The sequence below is a fragment of the Scyliorhinus canicula genome, chromosome 5, assembly GCF_902713615.1.
Source record: "Scyliorhinus canicula chromosome 5, sScyCan1.1, whole genome shotgun sequence".
Lineage (NCBI taxonomy): Eukaryota > Metazoa > Chordata > Chondrichthyes > Carcharhiniformes > Scyliorhinidae > Scyliorhinus > Scyliorhinus canicula.
In genome coordinates, this window is record NC_052150.1 from 204,987,059 (window position 1) to 204,999,230 (window position 12,172).

The 12,172-nt window shown below is 38.5% G+C and overlaps 1 protein-coding gene across 4 annotated transcripts in view; it reads left to right on the forward strand.

Moving 5' to 3' along the window:
* The window catches only part of lmbr1 (limb development membrane protein 1), a 211,626-nt gene that overhangs the window by 160,714 nt on the left and 38,740 nt on the right, over positions 1–12,172 (forward strand). For all 4 annotated transcript variants that reach the window (XM_038798384.1, XM_038798387.1, XM_038798385.1 and 1 more), the window contains 3 exons: positions 10,070–10,143; positions 10,388–10,478; positions 11,617–11,683. In XM_038798384.1, coding sequence (XP_038654312.1) covers positions 10,070–10,143; positions 10,388–10,478; positions 11,617–11,683 — 232 coding nt within the window. The remainder of the gene's footprint in view (positions 1–10,069; positions 10,144–10,387; positions 10,479–11,616; positions 11,684–12,172) is intronic.

The following is a 12,172-nucleotide window of genomic DNA, read 5'->3' on the forward strand; positions in this document are numbered from 1 at the left end:
ACAGAATTTTTCACTTTTACTTAAAATTTTAACACAGAGCCACGATTGAAGATGAAATACATACAAACTTAAAACAATGTTTTTTTTAACATTATGGAGAGACGAGGCATTCCACAAATATAAAATTGGTTTCTGGCACCTGTGAGGCTGTTCGGTGGTAACTATGAACTTAATACATCAGGAGAAATCGAGTTACACCTCATTCTGCTTTTTGAAAGGTTTACAGTGAAGCTAATAATGTAAAAGAACAAGTTCTCGTCAGTTCTTTACTTAATTGTAGTCTGAGGGTACTTCAGCAAGATTACTGAGCAGCGCCTGGATTTCTGCATTTGTTGCTCCAGAAGTTGTTTCATTTTATTTAAATTTAAATACATCAACCAAACAAACGTTATAGTTTCATAAATAATGATGCATGTGGAAAAATCAGTTGTATTTTAGTAGCGGCAGGAAAGGAACTACATTAAAAGCTGTTTGATTTTAATCCTTCGGTAATTAATATTGGCAAGGCCTAAAGATCAATGCTAATTTTGAACGATCACACATAGTTTAGTAATCTTTGCTTTGGTCTTGTTCATCGTGATCTCTTCTAACACTCGGATTAATTTTGATTACTGGTGCCATTTAGCTCACGTTAGCTTCAGTTAATGATCTCGAGTAAAAAAAAAAAACTATTTCAACACATCCCATGATTCTGTACGGATTAATTACATATTATCTTGTTTGGTTTTGTTACAGTTTTATAAAAAGGTCAACATCCAGTCTGTTATTTGCAAACTTCACAAACGTGGCTCATTATGTGGGGTTCTCTGGATGTTTGAGCTGAACAAATTGATGGATGGAATTGTGTTTAACTTGCCATTTTTGTTTCAGCAAGAATTTTAACTTTTTATTTTGAACCTTTCTGAAATGTTTACTGAATGTTTCTTTAGAAAACAAAATGTCCCTTCAAAAGTTGAAGTTATAGAATTATAATGGCGAAACTTAGAATTTGAAGTTACTCTGCAACATTTTAATTTTTTCTCAAATAAATATATATTCAAAATATACTGCAAACAGAAATTCAAAAACACACGAGGTGGTAAAAGATTGAGGCACTAATTCTGTGCCTGTTCCGTGTTAAATTTTTACCTGATGCTTATTTAAAACTATAGACTTCATTCTTTCATTGGAATTTTACTATGATTCATCATTTTATACAAAGAACATTGATTTTATCCAGATCGGCCTTTGCTGTTTTGTTCAGATGTTTTTTTTTCTGTTCTCTGTATTTCGGCAGTAAGCATGAGAATATGCACATGATCAAACGGTCGTAGCAGAGCAGCGAATCATGAAGCAGCTTGTTCTTTTAAGCTGAATTTCGTACGCATACTGAAGTCGCAGTAGAACACGCATTGCACATTGATGAAGTGGAGCAGGAAAACAAAAATTTAAGTTTGATTCAAAGTGGTATTTGTTGGCTTGATAAAGATGGCAAAATGCCAGTCAAGATATCCTCTTATCAAACAAAAAATCCTGTTTTGAAGTCTTGTACCGTCTTTACTGTAGTAAACAGGTGAAATCAATGAAAAGGTTTGAAGGACATGGCTCCCATTTATTCCCATTAATCTAAGGAAGCAAAAGCCAGGGATATTGGAGTCAAAAAAATATTTTCCTTTTGGTTGAGTCCAAGAAATCTGGGCCCAAGAAATCTGGGCGAGGGCAGGATGCATCATTGGTTGTGGGCAACTGGTTAAGTGAGTAGCTAAGTTGTACAGACCAAGGAACTCCAGGTGTGATCCCTCATCTGTGCTCACATAGGTCCCATCCAGGGAATTTTTAAGAGTTCGTCATTTGGTTAAAAAAGGGAAGTGTAGTTCAGCGCACGCCTCTAAATGCTACCTTACCTGGAAATACTAGGAAGTAAAGGCTTTAGAAATGGGTGAGGAAGGGTTTAGTTCTGCCGGTATCACAGACTGATATCCATATTCCACCAACATATTTATTGGTAGCACTAGCTAAACCCAGCATGACCTGCTGAAATTATAGTCCTGATAATTAAAATGTTTGAATGGAAATGATTTAAAGATGGACCTATGACTAATTCCTTTGACAGCTTGTTTCAGTGGGGGATTGTCCTTGGGAAGAAAGATTTGTGGCACACTGGAAATAAATCGTTCCTATAATTTGTGAAGGTGGTCACCTTGTGTTTTGTCATTGTGGAGACCATCAGATGTTTGTTTTTGTCCATCCCCACAAGTTCATTCCATATTTTATAGATCATGGTCAGACTATTTTTCACCCACCTCTGCTTTAATGTTTCCCATTCCAAATCTTCAAGGATGTGACGGTGGAATGGTTCCAGGGATGAGGAATTTTCAGTTCTGGATAGACGAGAAATGATGGAATTGTTTTCCTTAGAGCAGCAAAGGGTAAGAGGAATTTTGTTAGAGGTGTTTAAAATCAAGTTGGATTTAAAGTCTTAAAAAAGAGAATGCTGTAAAGTGGGTAACCGAAGAGCACAGATTTAAAGTCATTAGCTATTAGCAGAAGGGCTGGAGGTGACGTGAAGAAATATTTCTAACTAGATGAATGGTTAGAATGTGGAAATCAGTGCCTGATAGGGCGATGGATATGCGTTCAATAGTAGGCTTCAAAAGGGAATTGGATGAATACTTGAATGAGAAAAGACTCGAGGGATATACGAAAATAACCAGTGAATGGGACTAACTAGTTTGCTCTTGCAGAGATCCGGCAAAGACCTGATGGGCTAAATACCGGGCACGATCCAATTGCCACGCTGTGCCTGCAAGTCAGCTTGCTGTGACTCAACATGGCAGATGAAAGCTGGGAGACCCTGCTCCCAGGATCTACCTGGCTTGCAATGCATCACGAGATCTAACGTGTGGGTGGGATCACTTTTTGGCAAATCTGCATATTAAAGCAAGACAGCTAGTCTCATTTTAATGTGCAGATTCCTAGGTACCTGAGGCTTTGGGATCTATCCCTATTTCCTCGGAGATCTCAGGTGAGCGCCGTTTGGTACTGGTCTCCACAAATGGAGACCAGATGGAACGGCACTTGTAGGCACCTCCGAAAGAATCAGAGACCCCCATCTGCATGCCCACTGGAGAGGGTGGTGTCCTGGCACTGCTGGTGCCACCTGGGTGCCAGCCTGGCACTGCAAGGTGCCCAAGTGGCAACAATTAGTTTAATCGTGCCCACCATCTCCTGTGGTACACTAATCCATGAGTCTATGATTAATCTATGGAGCTTATGATTTCCTTCATTCAAATAGCCATTGATCTCATACTTAGTGCAGACAAAAAGCACAGTGAAAAAGGAGTGGATGCAAAAGAAAGTATGCCATACTTGGAAATCTAATTGGTAATGTAGCACTGATATTATTAAAGTGCTGATGCCAAAACTCAATGAATGATATTTTTCTGGTGAAAAACTTTGATAAATACGTAAAGTCCAGACTGTGAAGCATTCCATCAGCACCCATATGACATTGATTCTGTCACTTTAAAATTCACCATTGACAGCTGCAAATCCTCTCAAAGAACACCAAATCTCTTCCTCCACACCCCCACCCCAAAGAAATACTGTTCGTACCTCCAAAACCCACACTAAAAAGATTTACAACCAGCTTCCATTTTATGGTGTAATTTGACCCCAAATTAACATGTATCCCTGCAATAACACTTGGATGTTCTGTAGCCTTAACTGGTAAACTTTGTACGATATAGAATGGAAAATACCAAGGTTCCAAGTCTGTGCTCTCATGGGTTTCAGATGATTATTTGCGTTAGAAATTTCCTCTTAGCGGTGATATCTTTGAAACCTGTATCATTCATGTTCTGATACAATTGTTTTGTAAGATTTCCATTCATCTGGTTTATTGTGTTTTAAAATTAATCTTCACATTCAACCATTTTAACAAGTTCAGAAATTGTGGTCACAAAATTGAAGAATACTGATGTAATGTTAGAAAGTAGGTATTATCTTTTAACAAGCACCTACTTTTTGTTGGAGAATTTGGAAGTGTATGAAGCTATCACAGTATCTGCTTTTCTCCCTTGTTTAATGTTTTAAAAACTACCAAAATATATACCTTTGTGAGAGCTTGGAAAAAACGATCAATAGAATGGGAGCCTATAACTTTTGAGTTTACTTAAATCCAACAGTGCTGTAATCTTAATTTCGTTTTTCGCTTGTTTTCAGCACAAAATGGTGTTTGGTTTCAAAAAGATAGATTAACATTTCACTGTTTTCGGTACAGAAGTGTGAAACACAACATGAAAGAGATTGGAGAAATACAAAAACGCAGCTGATAAAATATGGATTGTATTGAACGCTAAATGTTTCATGATAATGAACTTTCACACAGTCGTGCACAAGCATCAAAGCTGCTTCTTTGGTGTTTGTTGCAGCATGAAGTGCATTGAATTTGCTGCTCTGAAGTGTATAAGGTCACATACAGTGTAAATACCTTTTTTTTGTCTGAATTAGTAAATAGCTAGTTTGTTTATGGCAAGTTACCAGTAAATACTTTCACCTATTGATTAACTTTTTTTCTTATCTGCAACAAAATGCCTTTTAATCTCTATGCTTTCTTCCCTCTTGAAGAAAGAAAACCCATTGTTGGGTGTCTTATGATGCTGGCTGTGAACACAAACCCGTCGCGTTAATAACTTTGTCCACTCGGTTCTAAACAGACTGTGTGATTTTCTTACATTAGCTACTGGATTTATTTTCCCCAGTGAAATTGATGGGAATTGTAACTATATTTTAAATTACTGACACAGTTTTGCATCATTGTCAGATGACCTTCGATTTGCGGATGATGTCTACTCAGGGTCGCAAGTTTCTCGCCTGGATTGTTATTTGACTGAACAGGCTAATTCCTGACCCACAGATCATTGCACATGTATCATAGAATCATAGAATTTACAGTGCAGAAGGAGAGCATTCGGCCCACCGGGTCTGCACCGGCCCTTACAAAGAGCACCCTACTCAAGCCCACGTATCTACCCTATCCCAGTAACCCCGACTTAATCTTTTTGGGCACTAAGGGCAATTTAGCATTGCCAATCCACCTAACCCGTGCATCTTTGGACTGAGGGAGGAAACCGGAGCACCTGGAGGAAACCCACGCAGACACGGGAGAACATGCAGACTCCGCACAGACAGTGACTCTCGACATGATGTCGCATGAGGCAATGGGATCCAGTGCAGGATTTGCTTCCTTTTCTTTCCTACACTGCTCTGCCTCATCATGAAAATTATCTGACTGAAAGTGTGATGCAGCTTGATGGATAAGTTGTCAACATTCTCAATGATTGTTCGAAAGCTGCTCCCATTCATTAATGTCAATGCTGCCATGCTTCAAGGAGAGCTTCAGAGTGTCGTGAAGAGTGTTTTATTTGCCCTCCCTGGAACAACCGTATTTGACAGCTGACAAAACAAGACCTGATGGGGAAGATGTATTTCAGCCACCTGGGCACTGTGTCCAGTCCATTGAAGTTAATTTTATCAGAGTTTTCCTGGAATGCTTGTGGAATTGACTACAAGAAGGAAATTAGTGTTTGTTCAGCGGTCCTATTGAATCTGGAAGATGCAGCAGGGGCATTACTGATGGGAATTTTGTATGCAGGGAATTTTGTTGACTGGATCATGGTGGAAACCTACATGTACTTTTTTTTAAACATGTGGGCGCAGTTATTGTCAGCAGGATCTTGACTGGTTGGGGGTCATATTTCAATGGTGTGACGAACCACGATGACTGGGACCAGCCTGCCGCTGCATCCGCCTTTTGACTTTGCAGCTGGTGGGATACACAGTTTTCATTCGCTTGTCCTGCTGTTGAGAACTTTTTTGGACCACCATTTCTGCATCCACTTCCATCGACCTTGATGCCATGTGTGGCATGCCGAGAGCAAGGAGCTCCCAAAGGATCGCCGGAGCCGCAAGCCCCTCCACCATGTTACGGTGGTGATCCATGGAGAAGACAGTTTTTCATTGAATTCTCCCTTTCCCTAATTTGGCGGATACTTGTGACATCAAGGTGTGACATCCCTTCATTAATTGGGCGCATTGAGTATTTTGTACAGTTTCAGGGGACTATTCAGTTATAGGCAGTGTGGAAAGAAGCACGAGGTTGAATCATCTGGGATCCAAATATACTTCCCAATTGTCATCACTAAATAATCAGCAAATAACACTGAAGAGTGAGCATCCTAACTGGCTTATCTTTTTTTTTTGTCCCCTCCCCACCCCCACCAGACACTCCATCATTCCAATCTGTTGTAAGAATTCTGAGACCAATTATAATTCCCCATCACTAGATCAGTTAACTTGTCATGAGGCAATGGGGTTTTCTGGCTCAGTTCTGCCCTGGGTAGTATATTTTCCAATTGAGTCATCAGTGGAAATGCCTATTAGAATTTTTAAATGACATTAGAACTACATTATATGCCTCCATTCAGTAAATCTTAATTTATAGCTGGATTTAAAAAAATTTTTTACCTCTATTTTTCCAAATCTGATTATGATTATTAATTCATATAATTCTGAAATATTTTTAGTGATACAAATGTTATTGAAAATTTATTTAAATAAATAAAACTATTTCAACTACCACAAAACTAGCATTTATCCTTCTTTCTATTCCAATTTACTCCAATGTTTTAGTTTATTCAACAGCCAGTTCTGAAAACCATCTAAACTTTCATATCAGTTGATGGGAAACATGGGGCTGCTTTTTGTCAGGTTTTAAATAGGAGTGTTAATTTCCACACACTGGTTTTTGCAAAGCCATGTTTGGTGACTTGAATGCGGTTGTGTATTAACTCAAATTGCATGTTTGCTAACACCACTGAAAAGCTTTCTGTGCTGCAGCCCTAGCTCTTTAAACAAACACCTTCAGTGGCATAGTACATTTTTGTTTAGATGAGAGGGAGTTTTTGACTCTGAAGGCTGTGATTTATAAGTTGTAGATGTTTCTCACTTTGAAGCAGCCATTGCCATGATACAGTATTTGCAATTGTAATAGAGAGCTAAGTCAAAGTTCCTAGCTTTCTTAATTCTGGCCAGGATTTATTTTTGGAGCTGCGTAATTTGCAGAGGAAATCCTTTTTCGCTCTGAGGAAATTCCTAAATCTGTAAAATTAAGGATGAGTTTAGATTTTTGTCTCCACCCTTTTCCCAAAACTCTGGTGACACAACGGGCTAAAAGGTCAAGTTTTGTCTTTAAACATATCTTTGTTTCAAATCTTTGTGAGCTACAATTTTATCGTGTTTAATTATTGAGAAAATCTATTAAAGTTTTGTATCGAAGTTATATCTTTGATGTTTTTAAGAAGACAAACAATTATTTTTTTTCTGGTTAGCATTTGTTCAATTTTTGCATTTCTGAGGGCCCATCTTTTGAAATTAGTCCGTTGTTACGCGCCACAGTAAGAGTTATTCAATTTGAGGTTGTACATCCCTCCACTGTTTGATCTTTGTCTTATTGTTTTGAATACTTAAATATTCATTGAAATATGTTTTTAAACTTTGTTCTTGGCTTGTGAATAACATTGGGAAGTTCAGTATTTTTTACCCACTCCTAGCTAGTTGCTTTTCTTAAAATAACTGGAGGTAAGCGTTCCTGAGCCACTAACGTTCACCAATTTTATTCTCATTAGCAAGCCACTCAATTGTACTGAATTATTATGTCACTTCAGAGGACAGCCACATGCAAATAAGACTGGGTAACCACAACAGGTTTCCTTAAAGGAATTCAGTGAACCAGTCGAATCTATGTGAGACTCAGCTTCCTGGCAACTTTTATTGGTATCAGTTTTTATTTAATTTCTAAATTTCTTTACTCTGCACATTCTCAGACTCCGGTGACTGAATTTGAATTTGGTGTCTCAGGATTATTAGTCCAGGCCTTTGGCTTAGTCATCCAGTAATGTAACCATTGCACTACAACAGTGGTTTTCAAACTATTTTTCCCAGGACCCACTTTTACCAATCGGCCAGCCTTCGGAACCCGGTTGGCCGACCTTTGCGACACACCATTTTCACTTACCTTTAATGCAACAGGTGAGCCTGCTTGGTCCTCACAATCTCACTTGCTTTGTCATTCAATGTTACATTTCTGCTAAGGACTTAAGCTAGTGATTTATGGGCAGCAAGGTAGCATAGTGGTTAGCACAGTTGCTGCACAGCTCCAGGATCCTAGGGTCGATTACCAGCTGGGTCACTGTCTGCTGAGTCTGCATGTACTCCCCGTGTCTGCGTGGGTTTCCTCCGGGTGCTCCTGTTTCCTCCTGCAGTCCAAAGATGTGCGGGTTAGGAGGATTGGACATGCTAAATTGCCCTTAGTGTCTAAAAAATGTTAAGTGGGGGTTACTGGGTTACAGGGGTAGGGTAGATATGTGGGCTTGAGTAGGGGGTGCAGACTCGATGGGCCGAATGGCCTCCTTCTGCACTGTAAATTCTATGATTTAAGTTTTTGCTGTATCCTCTGAAAAACTCACCATGCTTAGTCTCCAAATGTCTTTGAGGTTTTGAGCGTTTTAAACTTTCATTTGCCAGTACTTCCCTGCATATAAGACACATTGGCTTTGCATCCTGATTTGCATTGGCACAGTTAACAAAACCTCAAGAAATCATCTTTATACTGCTTTGTTCCCGATTTCAGGCTTTTTCTTTGGCTGTCCGTGTACATGCTGGGCGTGTGACATGCTCGGCGTGTGACATGCTCTCTGTCACCGCTTCTGGCCGGAAGACTGCATTGTTCCATGTAAAAGTCGGTTGTGGCCGGCATTCTCAATTTAAAAGCCAGCACGGCTGTCATTCTCAATTTAAAAGCTGGTCGTGGCCATTGGGCGCTTCTCCCGCGATTGGGAACGCCATGACTCTCCCGACACCTGCTCGCAACCCAGCCCGCAGTTTGAAAAACCCTGTTCTGCAGTATCCAGGACATGGCGCTTTACACAAACCTGTTATAATCTAACTCAGGCAGTGTCTCAATTGATGGTGAACTTTTTGCTTGGGTTACCTGCACTTTAAAAACATAATCTGCAGTGTCGCATTCATGACCTTAATGAGGCATAATACATTAATTTATTTTCAAATATGGTTGTACATAACGTCTCCTTTCATGACACGTAGCCAAAATAAATTGCATTTTTTCATGCCACAGCTAAGCCTGTTGTATTTCTTAACAATTAAACACTTTTTAAATAAAAGTTTTATGAGTTCACCAGAAGTTTTTAAAATCTTGGAACTTGTAAATGAAGAATCAATTTGTTCCCTTCAGGGGCTAACTACTTTTTTAAATACTTGAACAAGCAGAAATTGGAATTTTGTTTCAAAGCACTTTTTAAAAAACAATTTGCATGCATATAGATTTTTATACCTCAAGGTGTTCCTGTTATTTTTGTAATGTGCAGTGACTGCTATGACGGCAAATGCAGCAGCAATGCCCGATATATAATGAGGATATTCAGTTATCCTTTTTGATGGAGTTGAAGCAGGAATGTTTGCCAACAAAAGGGGAAAATTCCATTCTCCTTTTCAAATACTACCGTGGGATTTTTAATGGGCACTTCAGAAGACATTTGGACCCTTGATTTATTGTCTTATTAACATAATTCACATAAAATATACTTGATATAAAACCAAAGATATATGGATTTAAAATATTGAATATTTGCAGTTTCTAAAATCTGACACAAACTGCTGTAGTGTACAGCAAATCTGACCAAATTTGTAAAGGGAAAAGGTAGTTTAATTTTTTGACCAGATGCACAGCCTACCCAGGAAATAACTTTCTTGTTTCTTTGAGATTCTGGTGCACTTATTCTTGCAATTTCAATATTTTCTGTTTTTTAATTCCGAGAATCCTTACCTTTTGCCATGATGTCATTAATATTGTTTATGGGTGCCACCTATTCAATTTTGCCTACAAGTTCCTTGAAAGTAACTGTGTAACTGTGTTTTAATGTGCATACCCATCATTGTGAGACAAAATTGAAGTGCCTGAGCCTCCAGGTTTGTTTCATGGGAGAGAAACTTTATTCTTTTTCTCTTTCAGGAACTGGGCCTTGGTAAAGCCTCTCTGTCTGCATTTGGGTTTGTTGGTGCGGCGATTGAAATCATCCTGATTTTGTATCCTTTTTCCCAGTCATGTCTGTTAACAAGTATTATCAGCAGTTTTCTGGGACAGTGGTATTTTACTAAGAGTTGAATTTAGGAAAACAGTAGTGATAGCTTGGACCATGTTGCTACAGAGACACTTGAGATAAATTCTTTGTTGTATCCAACTCGAAGGAAGTGAAGGAGATAGTTAAGAATATGAATGAAATCCTTGCATTCCTCACTCTGCAGAAGTCCTCCTCCTTAATTCTCACAGCTATCTGATGGTGTCCTCTGTCGTCGGCTTCTATAGCCTCCGGTTCTTTGCAGCCCTCACTCCCACGAAAGACGACACAACCATGACAAAGGTATGGTGGGCAGAGGTGATGATGTATATGTGGCCCCTCTTGTAACCAGACAGCTGGCTGGTTTTCTTCAGTAATTGCCTTTAATGGCTCATTTGCAATGACCAATATTTGTTTGTGTGCTGCGTAAACACAAACTGGAAGATTTTCATAAAACTAGGTAGTGGAGAAAAAGGATGTACTCTGTTTGGTTTGGATGGTGTCCATTCACTTGTAAATAGCTTGGGATGGAAAGGCTTGTTAACTAGCTATAGAAATCCAGTGAAAGGACTTTTCTTCAAAGGAAACATCTGCTAATGAGTAACTTTAATTGAACTAATTGTACCTCTAATGCTAGCATATAAGCTGTAGAATTTGGTTTATTTAGAGTGTCTACAGAAACTTGTTCTTCAAAGTGCAGTACTAAGATTGAAGATCTAAAACTTCAAAACTACTCTGAGACAGATGGTGCCATCTCTGATTTGCATATATAAACTAGAGATTTAAGACTATCACTGTACCATGATTTTTGTAGTAACATTGCTAGAATCCTTTTTCTGTCATTTAAGCAGGTTGAAAAGAGTTTTAAAATGCCCCCACAGTATTCTCTGTGTAACAATAACCATTGCCCTCAACTAGAATGTGAATGCAAACAAAAATATATTTTGTCTGAAGGAAACTTCAAGTAACTGCATTATGGCGAACTAAATCCCTAAATAGGAATTATTTTCACAAAAGTGCTCCCGAATCCTATATAATGTTTTGGAAGGACTTCATTATCTATTGCTGAGATTGCTTTTTTGAGTTTTTCTGAGGGGTGAAGGATTGCAGCTGAAGCAGGATTATTTACAACTTGGTTTCATTTTCCAGAACAATTTATAGTCTTTGTTATATTAAACAGTGTTGTTGCATTTGACTGTATCTTCCGATGTCTGATATTCCATCCCAAAATGGAGGGCATTTTGTACCAAATGCAGCTAAAATATAATTCAACAAATCTTCAAATCAAATAACATGCATAAACCTCAGAATGCCTGATTCTTTGAAAATTTTTCAAAATAGTTATTTTTGAAGTATTGTTTGAATATACTATATTCACATTGGTTTACAAGTCAGAAACTTGATATTCATTTGTTTTAACATTTTTCCTTCACTCCAACAGATTATTGGAAATTGTGTCTCAATATTGGTCCTTAGTTCTGCATTACCTGTTATGTCAAGAACCTTGGGTAAGCTGTGTTTTATTCCCATTCAAGCACTTACTAACTGCCACATGGGTTGACATTTCAGTTTAAAATGTTGACTGTTGGAATGTATGGCTGTATACTTCATATTTACTGTTTTTTTAGTCTTGCAAATAGGTAAAATTAGAGCAGCAAATTCTAATGAACTGGAAAAGTATAATAAGTCTACGCTGGTAATGTTATAATTTCCAAAGTGAAGGCAGACAAAATTAATCAGTGTGATGACATGCATAAGAAGTAACTTAAAGAACAGAAATGAGAAGGTCATGATGGATGAGTGTTTTTTGAACGGAGGGACATATAAATAGTGGTTCCCCCTAGGGGTCAGTGTTGGAACCCTTTCTGTTAACATAGATAAATAAGCCTTGAAAATTGACCACGCTGCCACATATTTTCTAGTGTTAACTAGCGCACTAACGTCCCAATTTGGCGAGTAGGAAGCATGTACACGTTTCTGGTTGGAAGTGTGCCACC